The 27,487-nt window shown below is 42.4% G+C and overlaps 1 protein-coding gene across 2 annotated transcripts; it reads right to left on the minus strand.

Annotated features, from left to right (window-relative positions):
* Positions 1 to 571: 571 nt before the first annotated feature.
* On the minus strand, positions 572 to 20,954 carry sub1b (SUB1 regulator of transcription b). Of its 2 annotated transcripts, none has more exons than XM_084307383.1 (5): positions 20,834 to 20,954; positions 4,881 to 4,950; positions 3,832 to 3,951; positions 2,913 to 3,021; positions 572 to 2,071 (listed from the first exon to the last, which is right to left on the minus strand). In XM_084307383.1, the coding sequence occupies exons 2-5, from the start codon at positions 4,947 to 4,949 to the stop codon at positions 1,992 to 1,994; spliced, it is 378 nt and encodes a 125-aa protein (XP_084163509.1). In that variant the 5' UTR covers position 4,950; positions 20,834 to 20,954; the 3' UTR covers positions 572 to 1,991. The 2 variants fall into 2 exon arrangements, with proteins under 2 accessions (XP_084163509.1, XP_084163510.1); XM_084307384.1 differs by having other exon boundaries at positions 4,881 to 4,953; positions 20,834 to 20,918.
* Positions 20,955 to 27,487: the final 6,533 nt, after the last annotated feature.

Consider the following 27,487-nt stretch of genomic DNA (forward strand, 5'->3'; position numbering starts at 1 on the left):
CCTATAGGGTGCAGTAATGGGCCCTATAGCCTAGATTTCTATAGAATTAAGAGACACTAACTACTATGTGTAGAGAGGGGGGGGGGGGGGGTAGGTGTAGATGTTTGGGAGAGAAGGCAATGTGCATCAGTGTGTGGGGTGGTAAGAGAAATAGGAAGAGATGATGCGTTTGTGCATGTATGTGTTAGAAAGACAGAGAGAGAAGTGCGTTAGTACATTTCCCTGTCACTCATCAACCAGTGCATGAACTGACAAAGCGAGTCTGTTGCCATGCCGTCCAGAAACACTATGCCAGCTTGTGTTTCATCAAACCAAGTTCAATTGTCCACAGCAGCCTCTGGTGAATCAGCGCACCGTGTCCTACTTTAACAACACCGTGACACCGATTGGCAACCGAGCAGATGACTCATCAAAAAAAAATAAAAGCGAGGCGCTGATTCGATTTTGGACGTCAAACACAATTGATGCAAGATGACCAGCCTGTTCCCTCTGCTGGGCAGCCTGCCGGCTCTGGTTAGCGTCTGTTCTTAACGCTGTCAAAAGAAACAATCATTACACTTCAAGGTTGGGTTTCATCAAAGGCTTTTATTTGGACAAGTCTGCCATATTTTACAGTTATCTAATCACTTGCAACAATGAAAAACAAAAACAGAATGTGATGTACTGTATACACCATAGTATGTACAAACAGAATGTGATGTACTGTACACATCACGTACAAACAGAATGTCATGTACTGTACACATCACGTACAAACAGAATGTCATGTACTGTACACATCACGTACAAACAGAATGTGATGTACTGTATACATCACGTACAAACAGAATGTCATGTACTGTATACATCACGTACAAACAGAATGTGATGTACTGTATACATCACGTACAAACAGAATGTCATGTACTGTATACACAATATCACGTACAAACAGAATGTGATGTACTGTACACAATATCACATAAACAGAATGTGATGTACTGTACACATCACGTACAAACAGAATGTCATGTACTGTATACACAATATCACGTACAAACAGAATGTGATGTACTGTACACAATATCACGTACAAACAGAATGTGATGTACTGTACACAATATCACATAAACAGAATGTGATGTACTGTGCACCATATCATGTACAAACAGAATGTGATGTACTGTACACCACATACAAACAGAATGTGATGTACTGTACACCATATCACGTACAAACATAATGTGATGTACTGTACACAATATGTTCAGCAGTTCAAACTCACTGGAATCATTAATGTGGTGTTCATCCCTCAGGAAACAATAAGCAGAAGTGATAACGGGGCTGGATATCACAACAGTGATGCAAAACAAGGATACTGAGGCTTATGAACTACACGTGACCTACAACCCCTGACCCCTACATGGCGTTACCTAGTGCAGACAGAAAGCTGAGCCCTACACCTAAAAAAGGTGACACTCACACAGAATCTTTAAACCAGAATCTTTAAACACCAACGAAAACTAAAACAGCTGATTATTTCGGAGCGAATCGACTCGATTCAGGCTAGAGTTGAGTCACTTTTATTAAGTGTTTTGATACAAAGACCAACTCGCTCTTCATAGCTCGGCCGTACCCACCAATGGCAACGCACGCCGCCCCCGCCCCCACACACACACTTACTAGAACAATAGTTTTGAAAACAACACTTCACAGCTAGCCGACACGGCACCACTAGTAACATGCAGGAGAACAGAAACACAAAGAGTTGCTTAGAAAATACTTTTTTTTTTGTCTCGTTTTCTTACAAAAACCTTTTTCTTCTGCCAACAATACAAATCTGTGTGGATGACTGAATTCAACAGGTCTTCTAGCCGCTGAACTCAACAGGTATTCTAGTCACTAGACTCAACAGGTCTTGTAGTCGGTAAAGTAAACAGGTCTTCTAGTCTCTACAGGTCTTCTAGTCTCTAAACTCAACTGTGTCTTCTAGTCATTAGACTCGACGGGTCTTATAGTCTCTTTATGGCGTCATCAATGTCAGGGATCTGTTCCTTCAGTTGGCTCCACTGCTCAGGGTTCAAGCTGATTCCTAGAAGCAATAAAGAAATAAAAAGGTTTTGGTGACACTACTTAAAAACGGGAAAGCAACGCATTTTAAGAATTCGCATAATGTTCTTCCTGTCAGTCAGTATTTGGGAACACGCACCACTCTCTCCTAAAGCTAGAAATCATAGAGAGAGAACCCTCTAATCTGTGATGTCACTGGGATGTAAAATCTAGGGCTGCTCCATAGACAATGAATGGAGCTCTGACTTTATGAGGCCATCAAATGTGTATGTGAGCTTGTACACCCAAATGAGGTTTTGATCCTGGTTCAGAACAATGCGAGAATATGAACCTCATTTTGGTGTTCACGCAAACATTTGGATTAAAAATGGCGATTTTCACCTGAAGTGTAGACAAGTAGATATAGTATAGATAAGTCATCCTACAGCTTTGATCTCTCTCTGGTATAGTGTAGATAGTCAATCCTACAGCTTTGATCTCTCTGGTATAGTGTAGATAGTCAAGCCTACAGCTTTGATCTCTCTGGTATAGTGTAGATAGTCAATCCTACAGCTTTGATCTCTCTGGTATAGTGTAGATAGTCATCTTACAGCTTTAATCTATCTGGTATAGTGTACACTGTAGATAGTCACCCTACAGCTTTGATATCTCTGGTATAGTGTAGATAGTCAATCCTACAGCTTTGATCTCTCTGGTATAGTGTAGATAGTCATCTTACAGATTTAATCTCTCTGGTATAGTGTACACTGTAGATAGTCACCCTACAGCTTTGATATATCTGGTATAGTGTAGATGGTCATCTTACAGCTTTAATCTCTGGTATAGTGTGGATAGTCATCCTACTGATTTGATCCCTTCTTTACCTTTCTTTCCAGGTGTCATCTCTCCATCTTGGTTCAGCCAATATTCTCTGATGTCAATCAAAACTTTGCCTTTGAAATCCCGGACATTGACGTATCTCATTTTACCAATCTGAAACCACAAACCGCAAACATTTTAACAATCTGACACCACAATCACCAAATAAAATCAATGTCCAGCTATTTGTTACATAGTTTCACCGCTCCATGTGTGCATGCAGACGCACCCTCATACAAACACTTGACCTCCATGCAACTTCCAGGGAGGGTGGGGACACTTTGTGGACCAGCCAACCAACAGAGCGTGCTATAGAGCTGCTGGTTGCAGTCTTTGTGATGTAGATACGGTGTTCTCTTCAGCTGTATTGCTCACATATGTGAATTGCATGTATATCTAGTGCTGTTCCTATGTTGACATCAAATGCTCTTTGTACAGACAAAAAACAACACGGTCTCATCAGAAAACGTAAATTAAAAGTCCACAACAAACGCTGCAACCAGGAGTTGATCACCACCATCTAACTATGATTATATAAAGATAAAGTTAAGGTTAGTTTTAACATTCACTTAACCTCTTATGCCCGAGCGGTCCGGTACCGGACCAACAATGACATCACGCTATATATCACAGAATGTATGAATTAATGTTGCGATCATATTTCGTCCATGCCAGCGTGGTTTCTATAAAAAAAGTACTAAAAATAAAACACAATAACAAAAAGTATGCACAATCGTCGCGGAGCTGACCAGACGGCGACTAGCCTTGACCGCGCCATCATCAAGTACTGCACTTATATATATAATATATAAACTCCTCAAAAAAAAGTTCGGAAACGTTATTTTGGTAAATTATTATTATTATAATAATATAATATTATATATATATATGTTTATGTTTTGTGGCCGGCAGAAGGAGGCTCACCTGGAACTTGTTGTCGTCGGTGCTGCTGGCTGCACGGGTCGAGCCGCCGGGCTTGGAGCTCTCGCCGCTCTTCTGCTTCTTCACGGGCTTCTCTGGCGCGCTGGGCTTCTTCCTCTTCGCCTGAAACACATCACAATCACAAAGTTTTTTTTCTTTTTTTTAAACTTCATTTTTTAGCGTTTATCGCTTTTCTGGTCAAGCATGACCGACAGAAACAGGTTGAATAGGATGTAGAGTAGGGGAAGACACTCTGAGAAAATACGGCGAGTCCGGGAGTCGAACTCGTGTACCCCAGATCCGTGACGAGCACGGTTGTCCCCGACGCCGAAATAGCGCCGAGATACGCGGTGAGCTACGGGAGCTCGCCAATCACAAAGGTCTTTATTGCCAAGTAGTTTTAACAAGGAATTAGCTTTGGTCGTTTTCGGTGCGACATTAACGGACAGACAATAACAGACAGATAATAAAATAAAAAGGTGGAATAAGATTTAATGGAATTTGAACTAAATTAAGATAGAAGCACAATAGAAAATAATTATGAACTAAAAACAGGCCAGGGCTGTACAACAAAAAAATTTAAAAGGTGGAATAAAATAAAATGATATAAACTAAATTAAATATAAGCACAATAGAATATAGTATAATTATAAGTAAATAAAAAAAAATGCAATTGGGTAATTATGTGCAAAAAGTATGAACAGTGAAGTATGAACAAGTGTGTTTTGATTGTATATAGTCCATTAATTTAGGTTTAGGTTTTTGCACCTTATAAATAACCCAATTGAAGTGAATTGTGTGCTCTGGTATCTTTAAAAAAAAAAAAAAAAAAAAAAAAAAAGTTTTTTAATAAAATATCTAAAAAGGACCCTTTAAGTGCTTTATATATTTCAGTGAGCATTCGTAGGGGAAAGAGATGCAAGCAGTTTTAAATGTAGATGTTCAATTGTCTGGTTTTTGGATTCAAGTTATGCACAGATTAATCTACAAATAATCACTGGACAAATAGATTACTTAAATAATGGTTCGTAGCAGCTCTGGATTCAGCATACCTTGGTCTCCACCTCACTGTCAGAGTCACTTCCTGATGTGGATGTCAACACGTCCTTTGATTTTGGCATTCTGCTGGGGAAAAAAACAATTCTCATTATGCTGGAAAAAACACTTATCACACCTTATTATTCTGCTGGGGAAAAAAACACTATTATCATTATGCTGGAAAAATACTATTATCACACCTTATTGTTCTGCTGGGGGAAAAACACTATTAACATTATGCTGGAAAAACACGGTTATCACACCTTATTGTTCTGCTGGGGGAAAACACTATTAACATTATGCTGGAAAAACACTATTACCACACCTTATTCTCCTGGGGAAAACACTATTATCACACCGTATTATTCTGCTGGGAAAAAACACTATTATCATTCTGCTGGGGGGAAAAACCCACCATTATCATACCTTATCTTTGTGCTGCAAAAAAATACACTGATCAATCATGCCTCGTCTGAAGTGCAATACTGCCCCCAGGTGGTCATTTAAAATAATGGTAATTTAAATGAATGAGCAGTGCCCATTAGCCTGGCTGGATTATGGACAGTCCAGGACTATTCCATTACATAGGCTATACCAGTAGTTCTCGATCTTTTTACACCAAGTACCACCTGAGAACGTAGCTGGCTCTCCAAGTACCACCATATGACCGAAGTTCAAATACAGTCTACCGCTATACCATTCAGCCTGGCTGGATATAGACAGTCCAGGACTATTCCATTATTCAGCCTAGCTGGATATAGACAGTCCAGGACTATTCCATTATTCAGCCTGGCTGGATATATACAGTCCAGGACGCGTGATTTTTTTTCGTAGCCGCAGTTTGCGAAGACCCTCTCTGATTGGTTTAGCTCCGAAGGGCTCTTCCGCCTTGTACATATTCTCTGCTTCGAAGTGGTTATGCTTTGGCCCTCATTCGAAGTGGGTTATGCTTAGAGTTTCTCTTTAGAGCAGGGCGATGGACCACCAGCCCTGATTCCAAACTCTAAGCATAACCCACTTCGAAAGAGGGCCAAAGCATAACCACTTCGAAGCAGAGAATATATGTACAAGGTGGACATTTCTATCCCAGAGCCCTTCGGAGCTAAACCAATCAGAGAGGGCCTTCGCTGTACGCGGGCTAGCCAATCAGAGAGCGTCTTCGCAAACTGCGGCTACGAAAAAGAATCACGTGTCTATTCTTATCCTAACCCATGTTTGCTTCCGCGTTTGGGTTTTGCGCTCCGATTGGCCACTGACGTACGCACGTTTTTTTTTTTTTTTACGTTCAATTAATTTATCCACTCTGGTTGGATGGTGTGTATGTGTATATGTATGTATTGTGCTGTATAATGACAACACATTTTAATCAAATCTCATTTTGAAATCGCTACCTGTGTTGAGTGGATCACCATGGTGCAATGCAATCACCTCCGAAGCTGGCTGCCACTGTCGTGTCCATAGGCAGCGTAGCGATTTCAAAATGATTCGATTAAAATGTATTGTCATTATACAGCACAATACATACATATACATACACACCATCCAACCAGAGTGGATAAATTAATTAAACGAAAAAAGAAAAAAAAAACTTGAACCAAGAGTGATTTGAACTTGTGACCGTAGGATCCACAGGCAGCAGACGAACGAAGTGAGCTAAATCGGATGTTAAAACTGAGTGACTAATCCAGTGCTTCTCAAACTTTTTCTGTCAGGCCCCCCTTTGGCGGACCAAAATATTCTGGGCCCCCCCCCCCCCCCCCCCCTCGCCCCAACAAAATAGTCATGAAATGGGCCATGTTTAAATTTATTGAAATAACACCAATATCGTGACCTTTCAAATTGGCCCTATATTTTGTTTTCAGAGCTGTCATGGATGAAAAGCCAGCTTCACACAGATACTGTATGTGCCTATGTGGTGCTGAATGGTATCAACACACTGCTGCATCATGAGATACTTGGTGGGCCATGAGATGAGATACTTGGTACTCAGCACCACACTCTGAAACTAGCTCTCTAGGTGGTATCAGATGAGATTTCAAAGAGTTCTTCCAAGAGTTTGGATGGAGATGTGTCAGGAAGCTTTGTCTCAATGTTCTGTAAAGGTTTTTTTTATCCAGAGTAACTTGGTGATCCTTTTCTGTGTTTTATTAAATAATGATTTTCAGATTTTGAGAAATGGTATTTTCATGGAGAACAGTGCAGCTGAAACAGATAGCACTTTAGTGATAATTTTCTGTAATAAAAAAAAAAAAAAAAATTTATAAATCCCAAGGCCCCCCCTGTCATGCCTCTGCGCCCCCCCTGGGGGGCGCGCCCCCCACTTTGAGAAACACTGGACTAATCCATGATTTACACTTGTGCCAATTGCGTTTGTCCCTAATCTTTAGTATTGGCATTAATAAATCAGATGTCATGCTAATATGTCATGTTCTACAGTAGGACTTACTACTGTGATACCCATTTCAAAGTGTCCACGTCCAGTGTACGTCAGTGGCCAATCAGAGCGCAAAACGCGAACGCGGAAGCAAACATGGGTTAGGATAAGAATAGACGCGTCCAGGACTATTCCATTACATGGCTATACCATTCAGCCTGGCTGCTGGATATGGACAGTCCAGGACTAGATATAGACAGTCCATGACTATTACATTACATAGGCTATACCAGTTTCCATGATCACATTTGTTTTAGTCAGTCAATCAACTCAAATGTCACTTTTTCCCTCCTCTCTTTTAAGACAGAGTGTCCCAGTAAGGTCATATCATCTGGTCGTTACCATTTGAACTCACATTGAGGAAATGTAGGCCTATTTATTTATATATATATATATATATATATATATATATATATATATATATATATATATTATTATTATTATTTTTTATTAACTAGATCTACTCAAAGGCCAAGCTTGATATTAAGACAATGGATTATAAATATTTTATAGTCTATAAATATTATCTTTTACATATGCATCACTTCCCATAACCGTTCTGGTCTTGGAAAACAATATTTCCTACATTTCCAATTCCCTGACCCTGCATCAGTTTCAGTTAGGAAGCCTTTTCCCTGGTTCTGTGACATAAGGAAGCTTGACGTACATGTGAGCTCGCTGGTCTGAGACCAGGCCTTCAACCAGGCTGTTTACAAGGCTGTGACTCAGCTGGAGGAGGCCTCATCTCCCTGTTCGGCCACTAGCTGCTTACCAAGTAACCGTGATTACTGCGGCTGGGTATCATTTGAAATTGTTGATACTGGCGGCAATACCTATACTATACCTGGGATTCCATACAGACACCAAGATGTTATGAGTCATGTGCCGTATGAGCCAAACGTTACATTTCAGACTGGTTGAACAGAAGAAAACACCAATCCCCAGCCTTATATGTTGGAACAAACACGCCGATGAGATCACCTAGTCATACTCAAATAAATAGCAAATAAATGTATACCATGATGAGGGTGAGTAGTACTACTACTAGTCAACATCATGCTAGATAATGTTTAAATAGAGCCTGGGTTCAGTACTAGTCAACATCATGTTAGATAATGTTTAAATAGAGCCTGGGTTCAGTACTAGTCAACATCATGCTAGAGAATGTTTAAATAGAGCCTGGGTTCAGTACTAGTCAACATCATGCTAGATAATGTTTAAATAGAGCCTGGGTTCAGTACTAGTCAACATCATGCTAGATAATGTTTAAATAGAGCCTGGGTTCAGTACTAGTCAACATCATGCTAGAGAATGTTTACATAGAGCCTGGGTTCAGTACTAATCAACATCATGCTAGATAATGTTTAAATAGAGCCTGGGTTCAGTACTACTCAAAATCATGCTAGATAATGTTTAAATAGAGCCTGGGTTCAGTACTAGTCAACATCATGTTAGATAATGTTTAAATAGAGCCTGGGTTCAGTACTAGTCAACATCATGCTAGATAATGTTTAAATGGAGCCTGGGTTCAGTACTAGTCAACATCATGCTAGAGAATGTTTAAATAGAGCCTGGGTTCAGTACTAGTCAACATCATGCTAGATAATGTTTAAATAGAGCCTGGGTTCAGTACTAGTCAACATCATGCTAGATAATGTTTAAATAAGAGCCTGGGTTCAGTACTAGTCAACATCATGCTAGATAATGTTTAAATAGAGCCTGGGTTCAGTACTACTCAACATCATGCTAGATAATGTTTAAATAGAGCCTGGGTTCAGTACTAGTCAACATCATGCTAGATAATGTTTAAATAGAGCCTGGATTCAGTACTAGTCAACATCATGCTAGATAATGTTTAAATAGAGCCTGGGTTCAGTACTAATCAACATCATGCTAGATAATGTTTAAATAGAGCCTGGGTTCAGTACTAGTCAACATCATGCTAGATAATGTTTAAATAGAGCCTGGGTTCAGTACTAGTCAACATCATGCTAGATAATGTTTAAATAGAGCCTGGGTTCAGTACTAGTCAACATCATGCTAGATAATGTTTAAATAGAGCCTGGGTTCAGTACTAGTCAACATCATGCTAGATAATGTTTAAATGGAGCCTGGGTTCAGTACTAATCAACATCATGCTAGATAATGTTTAAATAGAGCCTGGGTTCAGTACTAATCAACATCATGCTAGATAATGTTTAAATGGAGCCTGGATTCAGTACTAATCAACATCATGCTAGATAATGTTTAAATAAGAGCCTGGGTTCAGTACTAGTCAACATTATGCTAGATCATGTTTAAATAGAGCCTGGGTTCAGTACTAGTCAACATCATGCTAGAGAATGTTTAAATAGAGCCTGGGTTCAGTACTAATCAACATCATGCTAGATAATGTTTAAATAGAGCCTGGGTTCAGTACTAATCAACATCATGCTAGATAATGTTTAAATAGAGTGTTGGAGCCAAAATGCCCTTCTGTTTATTTAGTTTTATTTCAACTCACGGTGCAGAGGTGTGGCATTATTAGTCACCATGGCAACCACCACAGGGGGTGGTTACCCATTATACTGATGAGAGGGTGATGAGCCCCAGGTGCGCAAGGGGAATAGCCATACAGTTTTTGACCGTGTCTTGTCGTGTTCGTGTATGTGCCGTATAGGTCGGCGGTCAGTGTTATTAGTAAAAAGAGTTTTTGTATATATATTTTTGGTTGATAAGTCAATAAAAGGATTGGCATATCGAAAATGATAAGAGCTCTCTGGACATTGAATTCTTCAAGCACGCGTCTAACTAAAGCCAGTCCACTTGCCCCTCGCAGTAGGCTTATAGGTAAAGGAGTCTACATTAGTCAAAAACTAAGGCTCTTCGTTTGAAATGGACAATTGCCTTTGTTACTTATTGGAAGACGAGGATAATCGCGCTCGGCGCTCAAGATTCATTCAAACAGCTGATCAGCGAGACAGCGCGCTCTGCGCTCAAGATTCAACAGCTGATCAGCGGGACGTGTGATCAGCTGTTTTGGTTCACCGTTTCGCTTGGAATTGCGCGGAACGTGGACAATCTGGACCAAGCTGCCCAGCACCGTCGGGGAGCGGACGGACCGGGAGGAGCTGCCCAGCTCCGTCGGGGAGCGGACGGACCAGGAGGAGCTGCTCACCACCGTCAAGGAGCGGACGGCATCACCTGCCCCAGCACCATTTGGGCGAGGGAACGGACCAGGGAGCTGTCCACGGTACCACCGTCAAGGAGCGGACGGCATCACCTGCCCCAGCACCATTTGGGCGAGGGAACGGACCAGGGAGCTGTCCTGCGCGCAAGCAGTTTATTGAATAGCGCTCGGACAAAGAGCGCTGTTTGATGTTGAATAGCGCTCGGACAAGGAGCGCTGTTTGAAGACTTTTCGAAGTTCAAAGAATAAAGTCAAACGGCCCCGACAGCGCTGCGCAACGAACAGGTATGTAGCGCGCTACCGGTATATCTTATATGGCCATATAAAAAACAAATGTGTGCACACACAGGGTCAATTGAGAAAAATATAAAAAGGGAAAATTCCAATGCATTGGTGGTATATGGTTGTGCAACCCGTTCGTGTGTGTGTCTGTCAAGGTTTGGTTAGAACGTCATGTGATGATTAACTGTGGGTTTTGTTTATTGTGATTTAACCAAAGGTACCGTTTCATATTGAATCTGTTGGTCTTATATTGCTGAAATGAATTCTGATAAAGGTGTTCAGAATCCAACAGAGACCAGCGTTATGGTTGAACAGCCCGCCACGGCTGAAACTCATTGTAAAGAACCTTCATTGGTTGAAAAGTCACAGCCCACACCCACAGTGGCTAAAACACAGTCCGAGGTGGACACAGGTCAAATCACACACAATGTTGATACCGATCAGCAGGTCACAAAACGCAAGAGTAAATTAACACCAAAAGCCCTATCGGATAAAATTGACACATTACATAAATTACATAAATCTAAATTTAACAAGGCTTCTAACTTGCAAAAAACGATTTTGGGGTTAATGCAAAGTGGATGCAAACAGGAGGTGCAATGCGCATTTATGCAATATCTCCACATATGCAAGGAAGCAGAAGCAAACCAGGAGGCTCTGTTGCCAATAGTACCTCCTGAGGAAAGGGGAAAACATGACATTTGGTTCAAAGCCAAAATGATCAATGTCAATGACTTTATTGATCACATGAATGCATGGACAAAAATGACCAAACCTGTGGAAAGTGTTAATGAGGATGAGGAGGACGTGCAAAATCTAATTAATCCAAATGACAGCATTTCTAATGTGGGAAGTAAAAAATCTGCTCACAAAGGTCACACAAGGTCTGGTACCAGCAAGTCCAGCAGGTCCAGCAGATCTTCTACCTCAGCAGCTCGCTTACAGGCCGAGGCAGATAGAGCTTCACTTGTGATTCACGCTGCAGCGTTAAAGGATAAACACGCTCTGGAGGAGCAGGAACAAATGCTAAAAAAGGATAAACACGCTCTGGAAGAGCAGGAACATATCCTGAAACACGCTCAGGAAGCCAAGGAACAGATCCTGAAAAAGGATAAACACGCTCTGGAAGAGCAGGAACAGATCCTGAAAAAGAAAAAGGAAACGATGGAGCTTGATGCACAATTGGCAGCTACCAACGCAAGAATAGCAGTATTACAATCCCCCAGTCACCAAGCTCGTTCACTCACACAGTCCGATGGAATGGACTCCTACTACAGGAAAGGAACAAGGTTAAAGGAACCCTCAGTCACTCTCAATCCTCGGGCAAAAGAATATACATCACTACCACAGCAACCATCTATGCAACCACCAGAACTGCAGCAACCATCTGCACAGCAATCATATGTGCAACAACCATCACTATGGAAACCACAAGCTATGCAACAGCAACAAGCACCCATTCAACAACCACCACCCTGGCAAATACCACAAGCTATGCAACAGCAACAAGCACTCATTCAACAACCACCACCCTGGCAAATGCAACAACCTATGCACTTGATGCAGCCAACACCCATTCAACAGCCCCCATTTTGGCAAAGACAACAATCTATGTTGTTACAGCCAACTCCCATTCAAACACAACCGCCATCTTTACAAAGACAACATGTGTCTTGGGATGGAGCACAGGACAATACAATCCACATGGAAGCTCCTGTGCAGCTAACGACCCCAACTGTAATTTCACCCCAAGGCAATGAAACCTCAGTTGTATGTAACCTATTAAAAAGGCAAAATGAGATAACTGCAATGCTAGTGGAGCAGCAAACCACTCACTTACTGCCACCAAGAGAGATTCCATATTTTGATGGGGATCCTCTGCAGTACAGAACCTTTGTCAGAGCCTTTGTTCATTGTGTGGAGAAAAACACGACAAACAGAGGTGATTGTTTGTACTTCTTGGAGAAGTACACCAGGGGTCAGCCTAAAGAGCTTGTACGTAGCTGTCAACACATGGCTCCAGACAGAGGCTATGATTTGGCTAAGTGGCCATACTTAGATGGGGTTGCCCTTCCTCGGATTCAAGCTGATGTGGAGTTATTGATAGGTACCAATGCCTCCAAATTGCTTGAACCTTGGGAAGTTGTGAATAGTCATGGCAATGGGCCATATGCCATTAAGACCCTATTGGGGTGGGTCATTAATGGTCCCCTATCAGGCTACAGTGAGCAGCGGAGTGAGAATGTCAACCCCGCTGCTATTGTTAATAGGATCTCTATAACAAATCTGGAGGAGTTGCTGAACAATCAGTACAACCATGATTTTAATGAAAGGTCATCAGAAGACAAAGAGGAAATGTCGAGGGATGATATGAAGTTCATGGAAATCATGACTGATTCATGCAAACTGCAAGACGGACATTACACCTTGGAGCTTCCCTTTAAAAGGAAAGAAGTGTCTCTGCCAAACAGTCAGTTTGTTGCTAGGCAACGCATCCTTGGACTGAAAAGGAGGTTTGGGAGAGATGAGAAGTTCCACCGAGACAGGATTTCTGCCATCCAAAGAACATCTGATGTCACGCAGTGGAGGTACATTCATACCACTCAGAACCCTGCTGACAAAACTTCAAGGGGAGTTAAGGTGGATGATTTGCTGACCAACAGAAGGTGGATTGAGGGCCCTGAGTTTCTTTGGAAACCAGAGGAAGAGTGGCCAGATGGTATCTTGGAGTACAACAATTTCTGCTGATGACCCTGAGGTCAAAAAGGATCTCAACATCAATGCAGTAATTGTCAATGCACCAAGTGCCACACACCAACTGATCACCTACTTTCTAACTAGAAAAGGTTGAAGAGGTCAGTTGCTTGGATCCTGAAACTACGAAAGACTCTATTGGAGATGAGTCATAAAAGAAACGGAGTCATGAGGATGCAGACAAAATGGAACAGGAAACACTGGCTGAGAGAATACTTACCTTTGCTATAGGAGCGGCAGAGGTGGAGTAAGGAGAGACAAAGTCTTGTCCCTGGAGACATTGTATTGATCGCAGACGCTACAGCCCCATGTGGTTCCTGGTTACTTGGAAGAGTCCTGGAGACCTATCCCGACAGGAAAGGACTGGTGCGTTCTGCACGAGTGTAGACCAGTAACTCAACTTTGCTTGCTTCAAGAAGCTGCAATTTAATAGACCAGTAACTAAACTTTGCTTGCTTAAAGTAGCTGCAATTTAAAGCTTCTAATTCAGAGAATTGTTTTTTGAGTTCTTTTGTATACATTTATTGGCTCCATTATGTAAATATTATTTTGAATTGTTCCTGGCCTCCTGCCATTCTCAATTAGGGGCCGGTATGTTGGAGCCAAAATGCCCTTCTGTTTATTTAGTTTTATTTCAACTCACGGTGCAGAGGTGTGGCATTATTAGTCACCATGGCAACCACCACAGGGGGTGGTTACCCATATATACTGATGAGAGGGTGATGAGCCCCAGGTGCGCAAGGGGAATAGCCATACAGTTTTTGACCGTGTCTTGTCGTGTTCGTGTATGTGCCGTATAGGTCGGCGGTCAGTGTTATTAGTAAAAAGAGTTTTTGTATATATATTTTTGGTTGATAAGTCAATAAAAGGATTGGCATATCGAAAATGATAAGAGCTCTCTGGACATTGAATTATTCAAGCACGCGTCTAACTAAAGCCAGTCCACTTGCCCCTCGCAGTAGGCTTATAGGTAAAGGAGTCTACATAGAGCCTGGGTTCAGTACTAGTCAACATCATGTTAGATAATGTTTAAATAGAGCCTGGGTTCAGTACTAGTCAACATCATGCTAGATAATGTTTAAATAGAGCCTGGGTTCAGTACTAGTCAACATCATGCTAGATAATGTTTAAATAGAGCCTGGGTTCAGTACTAGTCAACATCATGCCAGATAATGTTTAAATAGAGCCTGGGTTCAGTACTAGTCAACATCATGCTAGATAATGTTTAAATAGAGCCTGGGTTCAGTACTAGTCAACATCATGCTAGATAATGTTTAAATAGAGCCTGGGTTCAGTACTAGTCAACATCATGCTAGATAATGTTTAAATAGAGCCTGGGTTCAGTACTAGTCAACATCATGCTAGATAATGTTTAAATAGAGCCTGGGTTCAGTACTAGTCAACATCATGCCAGACAGTGTTGAACCTGTCCTTTAAACATGCCATCATTATGTGTTAAGTAGAAAGCTATCTGGCTGCAAGCTAGCCTTTAGTAGCACAGCACAAATGAATGGAAGCAGATACGGACAAGCTAGCCTAGCTTAAAACTGCAGGAGAGAGGTTTTTGGCCAACAGCTAGGCTAGCTGGTCCATATAGGCTTCCGTTCATTTGTGCTAAACTAGGCTAGCATGCAGCCGAATAGTTAAAGAGGAAACTGGTATCCATCTTCTTGTGTGACTCTGGAGAAGACAGTAACCACATTTCCCACAATGTTGGCATGTTCCTTTAGGACAGAAAACAAATATTCTCCAAATAATAGTTCTACTAGAGAGTGGCTGGTAGATTCGGCCAAAGTTACATTATTCCACCAGCATCTGACTTGTAAGAGTAGGTAAGGCTGGGATATGTACAGATATAGATATTAGTAGGGATGCCCCAATCACGTTTTTTGCCACCGATACCGATCACCGATCGTCTTGAGCCATATCGGCCGATACCGATCCGATACTGATCATTTTTGATTAAAAAAAATAAATAAACGATTATTTTATATAATTTATTTTTTTATTTTTTTTATAAAATATATATATTATATAATTAGACTTGTACTTGTAGTTGTATTATCTGCGAGACAACGCCACCACGCAACAAGTCAAAATGCTCACTATCTGCAAACAGCTCCACGACGTTGACGTTAGACAATGCATCATGTATTAAAATAAAGTGAACTATTTAGTTTACTGGATCATTTCGTTGTGATCTAACAGTGATCTAACGTGAGCTAACGTTAGCTACCTATGCTAACGGAGGTCTCATGCTGGCGCATCCCTATCATTCTTAAACTGAAATGCGCATTTGTTGATATCAGGAGCTATCAGTAGCTAGCCAGTTAGACAATGCATCATGTATTAAACTAAAGTGAATAGTTGACTGTGTAGTTTTGTTTAAACAGTAATGTTAGCTTGGTAGCTGTTAGCTCACGAGCGATAGCTAGTTAGCCAACGCTACCCAGCACTTGCGAAAACGAATGCCAAACTGTCACGTTGATATCAGGAGCTATCAGTAGCTAGATAACATTAGACAACGCCTCCTGTATTAAACAAAAGTGAATAAATGACTGGGCCATTTTGTTTAATGCTGGTTATGTTGAAAGAGGAGCTCTGCGGTGCTCATGCACTCGACTCTTGCCGTAAGAAGGGTTTGTTGACATGACACGGGTCTGGGAGGAGGAGGAGGAGGAGGAGGAGGAGGAGGAGGAGGAGGAGGAGGAGGGGCAAGACGCACAGCAGCAGAGCTCTGTGTGGCTGTGAGAGAAGAGCGAGTGAGAACTCCGCTGAGAATTGGATCATGTTTTCCGTGTCATCGATCGGTTTTGACGATCGGCGAAAATAAAGCATTATCACAGATCACCGATCGCATATTTATACTGATTATCGGCCGATAACGATCGGTGGCCGATCGATCGGGGCATCCCTAGATATTAGTATCTACATGTAACAGGGGTTATATATGCAGGTACAGACAGATGTGGATAAATTATAAAATAAAAAATCCACTAGTTGCTGGCTGGATGCGAGATAGTCCAGCATCATCTATAGTTATGGTCCCAACCAGCATGTTAATATAATAATATAATAAATGTTAACTAATGTACCCACATGCTCCTTGCTCTGCGACCGTCAGATGGCACGGTGACAGCAGCAGGGACATCGTTAAATGAATCCAAGAGCAGTATGAGGTAGGGCTGGGCGATATGGCCTAAATATGATATCACGATATTTTCTGACCTTTCGGCGATACACATCACGATGTTTTTCTTTTTTACCCCAAACAATTCATTATGAGGCTTACCAAGACAGTATTTGAGTTTGCAAGCTAACATTAAAGACAAAATAAAATACCCATGCATTTAGCATTTTTATATTAGATTTAGATTATTAGATTATATATTGCATATGAGATATTATATGATTTAGATATGAAATATGATGAATTGAAAATGGGGGACCCTGATGTAAACAAGACTAAAGTCTTTCTCTGGTCTGCATCCCCTTAACAATTGTATGTATTGAGCTGTACTGTACCCATTCTGCAATATGTTAAAGTTTTAAATCAATCAATCAATAAATAGCATTTTAGCATTTTTATGAAACTACTGTATATATGCATGTCTCTAAATGTTTTGATGAATTGAAAATGGAGGACCCTTATGTAAAAAAGCCGAAAGTCTTTTTCTGGTCTTCATCCTCCTGTACTGTATTGTACCCATTCTGCAACCTTTTAATACAGTTTTCATTCATTCATTCTGACGGAAACATAATCATTTTGATTGACAGTCGAGTCTGCCAATGACGTCACACCGCTTGCACCCGCCCTGCTGTGCTTAGCACCAATCGGCAAGCGTTTGACTTCCTGAATGTCCCGTGTGCTGAACATCAACAAAGCTACTAACGTTAGCTCCCCGCGGCCGTCGAGTAGGAGACCAGTGCTTCACAGGATGACTAAATGAGGCATAATGATTTTACTACAACGAATGTTATAATAAAAGCCTTTCCATACATCTGTCTGATTGAAAACTTTATTAACAGACCGCGTAATGGGCATATCTCAGCACAGGCTGAGATATGAACGAGTAACGTGTGGACAGATTGACGCGACACAATCCTCTTGGGCAAAACATCACGATATCCACGATACGTTGAAAAAGTGTATCGTTAATGAACTGTACCCGATATTTATATAATATCGTCATATCGCCCAGCCCTAGTATGAGGGCAAGCCTCTGCTGGTTGGTGGTCATCGCTATTCGCGACAAAGCAAAAATACACTAATAACCAGTGGTGCGTTATTGAAATCATCTGGGGTGACACGCACCACGTGCACGCGCGCTCCCGGCGCGTGCGCGCGCTCCCGTGAATGCGCATTTAATGTCCCCTCGCTTGGGCACAGACTAAAGACAGTGCCTAATTGCCTCTACGAATGGAATGTAACACGTCTTCACAACAAGGTTAGGTGTGAATGTGTCTGAGAACGTATTTAACACACCTGACGACCGGAGCTATTGATATGCAAATAGCGAGTGAGGTCCCACACCGTGCTACCCCGTCCATTGAACAACGCATGCCTGCTAATAACTACACGAATACACTAATAAAAAGCAAAGGGCGAACTGTGGTGTCAGGCAATAACAAATATATATATAATTAATATACAATAAAGTGTATTAAAATATGCTATAGGTGCAAACCGCGGCAGTAAAATACGATGAAAAGTTTTAACAGTGAAGAAAGATGATGACAACATAATAGGCCTGTTTTACCCTCTATCTTGCTGGTAAAAGACTACACGCAACAGGGACCCTTACGTCACGGCTCACGATTTATGTTCATTGGTTGTTCAACATCACCAAATTGTTATTTTACCAATGAGAGGTATACGGCCTAATGCTTCCTTTAGTTGCCCGTGGCACGGGACTCATCCCGCTGTAGCTGCTGTTCTATTAGAAAATATTGAAATGACAAGTTCACAAGAGAGAAAAGCAAGATAGAGGGTAAAACAGGCCTATAATATGTTGTCATCATCTTCACCATCACGGAATTGATCGTGCATAATGGATATCTTTTGGATATGAATCGTGCCAGCGGAGTTAACTGACTTGTGTTTCGTCTTTAAAGATCCACGGATTTAGGGTTGAAGTAATAACTTTCATATCTTTCCTTGATAGCACATGCTCACATAATCGTATTGCCTGATTTCAGAATAGCCACCGGAAGCCAGAAACACTTAGAGGAAGCTCGAAACGGGCAACAGCATTACACACAACACCATTAGAGAGAGAAAACACTGCTTTAAGGAAAACAGCTTCTCCCAGACTTTCGACAGGATTTTAAAGCAAAGGCTACGTGTCTTTTTGTTCTCCACCGACAAGATACAGCATTTGTTTTCTTGAAAAGTATAGATATTACTACGCTAACATAATCACGCTGCTGTTATACAGCAACTTGGACAGTAGTTGAATGAGAACCTGCGAGGAGGCACTTACGTGATCCTGGCATAACGTGATTGGCGCAGAGAAAAACATCAGTGGCCAATCAAATCGCGGAACCCGAACACGGAACTGCGTTGGTAAAAGACTACACGCAGCCCGTCACTGGTAGGCGTTATTTTTTTCCGTAGATGCAGTTTGCGGAGACGCTCTCTGATTGGCCACTGACGTTTCTGGTCATGTGACATGTGCGCCCAATCGCGTGACGCCTCTGTCTTTGCCCATTTCCGCCTCGACCAGCAGCAAACTACCTAACGCCTAGTTTATCACTGGTTAAGCTTAGGCGACTCTTTCGAAGTTAGTTAAGGTTAGAGTTTGGAATCAGGGCTGGTGTTCTATCGCCCTGCTCTAAGACAAACTAACCTTAACCAACTTCGAAAGAGTGCCTAAGCTTAACCGGCGAAAGAACTTGCCGTCACATGATTGGTGCGACCAGAAACATCAGTGGCCAATCAGAGCGCAAAACGCGAATGCGGAAGGATAAATGCGTTAGGATTCGAATAGACGCCACCTGGACGCGTGAATACTTTACCCAAAGCAGTTGTCCTTCCGCGTTCAGTTTGCACGCCCTGATTGGCCTCTCAGTGCCCAATCGCGTTAGCCCTACTACTCGCTCAATATACTACTATCACTTCAGTTCCACAGCCCCATTTCCTCGTATTGTTTTCACCTCCGCCGTGCATCATATACTAAAACTAACTATCACTCAACTTCCTCATATTGTTTTCGCCTCCGCCGTGCATCATATACTAAAACTAACTATCACTCAACTTCCTCATATTGTTTTCGCCTCCGCCGTGCATCATATACTAAAACTAACTATCACTCAACTCGCTACCGCCGTGCATCATATACTAAAACTAACTATCACTCAACTAACTATCGCCTAACTCGCTACCGCCGAAGAGTCTCACAATATACTAACTCAATAGCTAAGGGGATGCAGACCAGAGAAAGACTTTCGTCTTGTTTACATCAGGGTCCCCCATTTAATACAGATACATACAGTACACTACTGCTACATCTATACATTTATGACATACCAGATTTGCAAATACAGTACTGTTTGTGATACAAAAAGAGTCCAGAAAAAGAGTGTACGGTATATACATTTGATGTAGAAACTGTACATTGGAGGAGGCTGGGTTGATGTGATGTCGATTGATATGAATAGCGCATTATGTTAAGAGAGATGAAAACAATACGTTATTTATATTGATGTGAAAGATGAAAACAATACATTATTTATATTGATGTGATGTCGACGTTAATAGAGAGGCGAAAACAATACGACGTTAACTGAAAGCTGATGCACGGCGCTTGAGTGATAGTAGTATATTGAGCGAGTAGTTAGGCGATAGTAGGGCTAACACGATTGGGCGCTGAGAGGCCAATCAGGGCGCGCAAACCGAACGCGGAAGGACAACTGCCTTGGGTAAAGTATTCACGCCACCTGGACTCTGACGTTCTGTGACGTCAGGCTGAGTTAGCCATGCAGATAACCGTTCATGTTCTTAAAACAGACACTGACTGACTGACTGACATCGTGACCCTTCAACCCTAAATGCTATTTTTGGATTTACTGACTAACGTCAGTATAACTAGCTATCTAGATGACATGATGCTAGGCTGAATGATTCGCCTCTATAGCTGTAGTAGCATCAGGTTACCTAGTACTACTACTAGCTAACATCAGCTAACGTTAGCCGGTGAGCCATTCATCAACACCTGTGAACAGTACAATACAACAAAGCATTGGTCGCTAAAACGAAAAGATTGACATGAAATTACAAATGTCATGTTAATTCAACAGCTTCTGTTGTAATAATACAGTATGCTTACCTGGGGGGAAATTGCAGCAGGTTCAGTAAACAGATGCTCTGATTCAGGTCCTATCAAAAAGCTGCGGCCTCAGGTTTTGCGTTTTTGCGCACAGGTCAGGGAACTGCACTCTTCTTCTTTTTCGACAGGCTAGAGTTGCTGCCGCTCGCTGGTGAGACTTGAGTACTGCACAATAGCTCATTGATTGATTGATTGAAAAGTTTATTAACAGATTGCAGAATGGGTACAGTACAGTACAGCTCAATACATACAATTGTTAAGAGGATGCAGACCTGAGAAAGACTTTCGTCTTGTTTCCATCAGGGTCCTCCATTTTCAATTCATCATATGACACACACGACATACAGATAGACAGTACTGCTACATCTATACATTTATGACATACCAGATTTTCAAATACAGTACTGTTTGTGATACTAAAAAAATCCAGAAAAAGAGTGTATATACATTTGACATAGAAACTGTGCATTGGGAGAGGTTGGGTAGGTGGGGTGGGGCTGTACATTGGAGGGGGGGGGACACACACTGTACATTGGAATACTGACCTACATTTGACATAGAAACTGTACATTGGAGGAGGTTGGGTAGGTGGGGTTGGGTGGGGCTGTACATTGGAGGTGGGGGGGGGGGGGTTGGGTACATTGGAATACTGACAAAGCCATGCTTGGTCTTTATTGTACAACTGGGTTAGGACATTTGTAGGGGCCAGTTTTGAATTGCAGTCTCCCGTAGGTGTTCTTTGAGAGTGTTTTTGAAGGTGGGTAGTGATTCACATTCCTTTACAGCTTTGGGAAGGTGTTCCACATTGTTGTGGCATAATTGCGAAACGTGTTTAGTCCCTTGTTTGAGCCGAATCTGGGTTTTACATGATTTGTGGAGCTCCCTCTGGTGTTGTGATCGTGGTATTCACTGACCTTTGGGAAGTATTTTGACATGTACATGGGTACCTTGGTCGTGTAGTGTATCTTGTAGACCAGGCCCATTGCAAGTTGCTGTACTCTGTCGTCTACTCTAAGCCATCCTAGGTTGGCAAAGTGTGCAGGGGTGAGGTGGGTTCTAGGAGTCAGGTCAAGCAGTAGTCTGACTAGTTTGTTTTGAGATGTTTGTAATTTGGTTTTTAGTGCCTTTGAGGTGCTTTGGTACCATGAGGTGCAAGCATAGTCGTAGTACCCTTGAATGAGTGCTCCTGCCAGAGTCTTCAGGGTATTCTTGTTTACCAGGGAGGAGATCCGGTACAAGAATCGAGTTCGTTGATTGACTTTTTTTATTACATTGGATGCCATTTTGTCACAGGAAAGATTAGCCTCTAGGATGGAACCCAGGTAGGTAATTTCATCTTTCCTTGTGACAATATTGTCACCCACTGTAACTGAGAAGCCGTCGGTCTTGCTGAGTTTGTTATTTGAACCGAAGAGAATGGACTCTGTTTTGCCCATGTGTAATGATAATTTGTTGTCGGCGAGCCATATGCAGATTTTGCCTAGTTCCGAGCTGAGGGTTTTTTCAACCTGTAACTTGTTCTTGTCAGAGACCAGCAGGGCTGAGTCGTCCGCAAACAGGAACAAGTTGCAGTCACAAGCTGACGACATGTCATTTGCATAAATTAGGAACAGTAGTGGTCCTAGTATGCTTCCTTGTGGAACACCACAGTTCACTGTGAGGGGGGGGGATAGGGTACCGTTTACCTCCACCATCTGTTCTCTCCCCTCCAGGTAGGATTGTATCCAGCTCACTGATAAACTATCAAAACCAATTGCTTTTAGTTTGTCAATCAGAATGGTGTGATTGACATCACATCACAAAACAAACTGGTCAGACTACTGCTTGACCTTACTCCTAAAACCCACCTCACCCCTGCCCATTTTGACATCCTAGGATGGCTTAGATGTGAGTAGACTACAGAGTACAGCAACTTGCAATGGGCCTGGTCTACAAGATACACTACACGACTAAGGTACCCATGTACATGTCGAAATACTTCCCAAAGGTCAGTGAATACCACGCCCACAACACCAGAGGGAGTTCCACAAATCATGTTAAACCCAGATTCGGCACAAACAAGGGTCTAAACACGTTTCGCAATTATGCCACAACAATGTGGAACGCCCTACCCACAGCCGTAAAATAATGTGAATCCCTACCCACCTTCAAAACCGCTCTAAAAGAGCACCTACCTCTGTCTCTTAAACAGTACTGTATATTTGTATATCTTGTATGTCATAAATGTCTGGATGTAACAGTACTGTATATCTATCTGTATGCCGTGTATGTCATAAATGTCATGATGAATTGAAAATGGTGGACCCTGATGTAAACAAGACAAAAGTCTTTCTCTGGTCTGCATACCCTTAACAATTGTGTGTATTGAGCCGTACTGTATTGTACCCATTCTGCAATCTGTTAATAACATTTTCAATCAATAAATCAATCTTTGAAATAGCACTTACACTTAGAAGAAAAAAGCTTGGCGGAGTATTTTTGCCCCGTCAGTAGTTCCTCAAAGGACTCCAATTCGCAGAACCACTGTGGTTCTAGTACAAGCGTGATCTTGTGAAGCCAGCTGGCAGCTGCCATGCAAGGTTATGTTTTGTGTACCTTTATGTGTAAACCAAGCAACTGTGTCACCTGAGACCATGTGGAACATAATCTGTGCTCCCCCACTTCTTTCAAATGGGCATTTCCATTTAGTAAAAGATGGTTTCTGTTCACAGTCAGACAGTAGGAACACTACACTGTCTACACTCTCAACACAGTCTCGTCAGAAAACTTAAATAAAGTACTAATCTCGACCACAGGAAAAAAGGTATTGGCTAAAGTCCAAAAGAAAACAGCACGACCAGGAGTTGAACTAACAATGTTTGTGGTGGGGGGCCAGTGCACTCACCACTAGACCAAGGCACTAGACCACAATAATTGTTAGTTTGACTCCTGAGTCCTGATCACACTGTTTTGCATTTTTTTGGTTGATAAGACACTATAATCACAGTCAGACACCATCTACAGTACACTCTATAATCACAGTTAGACAGTAGGTAGTGTCTACACTCTATAATCACAGTCAGACAGTAGGTACACCCTCAACGCTATAATCACAGTCAGACAGTGGGTACACTGTCTATATTATATCAAGCCAGAGTCACGCCCCTCATAAACAAAAAAACCTGAACCCCACCGTCATAGGCAACTATCGTCCTGTCTCTCTTCTCTCCTTCCTTTCTAAAACACTTGAACGTGCTGTATCCAACCAACTTACTGCTTATCTCTTACAGAATGACCTCCTAGACCCTAATCAGTCTGGCTTCCGGACTGGCCACTCCACAGAAACGGCCCTCATTGCGGTCACAGAGGCACTTCACTTAGCAAAAGCGAAAGGCCTCTCCTCTGTCCTGATTCTCCTAGATCTATCTGCAGCCTTCGACACAGTCAACCATCAGATCCTCCTCGCGGCCCTCGCAGGAATGGGAGTGGCTGGATCTGCGCTGACATGGCTGACATCATACCTCAATGACCGCTCCTATCAAGTGTCATGGAGAGGGACTCTGTCGGCCACCCGCCCCCTGCGGACGGGTGTCCCCCAGGGCTCGGTCCTAGGACCCCTTCTCTTCTCCCTCTACACTAAATCACTGGGTAACATTATCACGTCTCATGGCTTCTCATATCATTGTTATGCCGATGATACTCAACTCTTCCTCTCCTTCCCTCCCTCAGATATCCACGTCTCTGAGCGGATCTCGGCCTGTCTGTCCGACATCTCCGCCTGGATGACGACCAACCACCTCAAACTGAACCTAAGCAAAACAGAATTGCTCCACTTGCCGGCCAAATCCTCCCCCCTGACGACCTCTCCATCACAGTCGAGAATGCAGCTGTGACCGCGTCCCCGACCGCCAAGAACCTTGGTGTTGTCCTCGACGACCAGTTGAACTTCTCTGCTCACATCGCAGCGACAACCAGAACCTGCCGATTCCTCCTGAGCAACGTCAGAAGGATCCGCCCCTTCCTGACAAAAGAAGCCACCCAACTCCTCGTCCAATCAACAGTCATCTCCCGCCTCGACTACTGCAACGCACTGCTAGCTGGCCTCCCGGCCACTGCCACCAAGCCTCTTCAACTCATTCAGAACGCAGCGGCCCGCCTGATCTCAAACCTACCGAAGTCGGCCCATGTCACCCCACTTCTTAGGGACCTGCACTGGCTCCCCATTGCTGCACGTATCCGCTTCAAGGCCCTGGACCTAGCATACCGTGCGGCAAAGGGAACCGCTCCCGCCTACCTCCGGTCAATGGTCTCTAACTACACACCCTCAAGACCCCTACGCTCTGCATCTTCTGGCCGCCTTAGACCTACTCCTATCCAAGCTCCGGGAGGGTCATCAAAGAGAAGCCGCCTATTCTCAGTCCTTGCCCCACAATGGTGGAATGAACTACCCACCCCAGTTAGGACAGCCGAATCCCGTCCAATCTTTCGCCGTCGACTAAAGACGCACTTCTTCAACCATTATCTGAAAAAAAAAAAAAAATAAAAATCTAACCCTAACTAACCTTACTGTCATGCACTTGTCCTAATAAACTAACCTACACTGTAACACGCAACACTTTGATGAATATTGTTACTCAGCTGATAGAGTTGTATCCTTCCTGATGACCTGTCGTACAGAACTTGTAAGTCGCTTTGGATAAAAGCGTCAGCTAAATGACTAAATGTAATATCATTACAGTAGGTACACTGTCTACATTCTATAATCACAGTCAGACTAGGTACAGTGTCTACACTCTATAATCACAGTCAGACAGTAGGTACACTCTCAACGCTATAATCACAGTCAGACAGTAGGTACAGTGTCTATATTATATCATTACAGTAGGTACACTGTCTACATTCTATAATCACAGTCAGACAGTAGGTACACTGGGGGGGGGGGGGGATTTCATCAATACGAAACGTAAATATACACTGTCTACACCGTGTTTCTGTGTAGAGACACGTATCAGAGCCTAAATGTTGGTTTGCCACTTTTCCCAATTTGATCACCAGGCCTTACATTTTACTGGAGGGCCACTGCTAGTGTTTAAGTAATTTAATTCTTGATATAAATTAGAAAAACATAAACTAGAAATATGTCCAATCAAACATTCTTTCTCCACTTAAAAAACACAAGTTGGGTTACTGTAAATTGTGGTTCTGAGCTTACAGCAAATGGACTGCACTTATATAACGCTTTACAGCTTATGCCTATTCACACACTGACAGCAGAAGCAATCATGCAAGGTGTCAACCTGCTCATTGGGAGCAGTTAGGGGTTGAGGGTCTTGCTCAAGGACACTTTGACATGCTGCCGGAAGGAGCTGGAATCGAACCGGGAACCTTCTGGTTACCAGATGACTGTTCTACCTCCTGAGCCACTGTCGTGCACCCCCCCCCCCCCCCCTAAGTTCCTGAGCCACAGTAGGTCTCTATAATGTCAAATAATCACAAATACCTGAAGACTAATTATCTTTACAGTTTAATCAAGTGTAATCATAGCAAGAGTGACAATTGTAATATCCAAGACACAACATACACAGAAAACCAGGTGTGATGTGGGGATGGCTGTTTTGAGGGGATCATCCCTATCTTCCCCGGGTCCTATGTTCCCCGGGTTCTATGTTCCCCGCTTTGATTGATTAATAGATTGAACATTTTATAAATTTTTATTATTTTATTAATTATTAATGTCCGCCTTGTTTCGAACGGTTAAGCTTAGGCCCTCTTTCGAACTGGTTAAGGTTAGAGTTTGGAATCAGGGCTGGTGGTCAAAAATGTTCAATCAATCAATCAAAGCGGGGAACATAGAACCCGGGGAACATAGGACCCGGGGAACATAGACATGCTCCCGTTTTGAGCAGCCACGCCTGCCCTGCGTCAAGCTAATCAGACCTGGGAGCAGCCACACCTGCCCTGCGTCAAGCTAATCAGGGAGCAGCCACACCTGTCCCACATCAAGCTAATTAGATCTTAAATCAGCCATCCTCACAGACACAGAGGAGAGCCTTTGTCACAACAACAGCATATGTGCTCCTGGCTTGTTACATCTTGCCACTCTCTTGAATGAACCGGTTTGAATTGACCATCTTTCACCTGTGTCCGAGAGCCCTGTAAAAAGCCAGTTAGGGTCAACTGCTGCACCGGGTGTTACTTCCTTTTAAACTCAGAGTACACTGTTCATAACCAGCATTATAAACACGCTTACGGTATACTGCCCTGTCAAGGCTAACCGCAGTAACTTGAAAAAAGTCAAAATTTAGTTATGAGTGAAATTGACCTTGTCAATAAATGTTTTATCTTGTGACCAAGTTTCAGATGTTAATGTCGCTCAGTTTTGGAGATATGGGGTTTTAAAAACTGCAGTAACTACAAAATCACACTCAAAACCCAGGCAGACCGCAGTAACTTCCAAACAGTGAAAAATGTCTAGTGTTTTGACTTGCCATCCAAAATGTGTTATAGGTAGATAGATGATAGTACCCAGATTTAACATGTATTAATGAAGTAATCTTTAGGCATACAAAAATATGACAATTATTTTAATTAACCCCAAAAAAGCAGTTCTGCATCACACTAGCTCACGCTCAGCGTCTCATGCATATATCTCGCTTCAGCATATATACACTGAAT

The sequence above is a fragment of the Notolepis coatsorum genome, assembly GCF_963971535.1.
Source record: "Notolepis coatsorum genome assembly, chromosome: 2".
In the NCBI taxonomy this organism is placed as follows: domain Eukaryota; kingdom Metazoa; phylum Chordata; class Actinopteri; order Aulopiformes; family Paralepididae; genus Notolepis; species Notolepis coatsorum.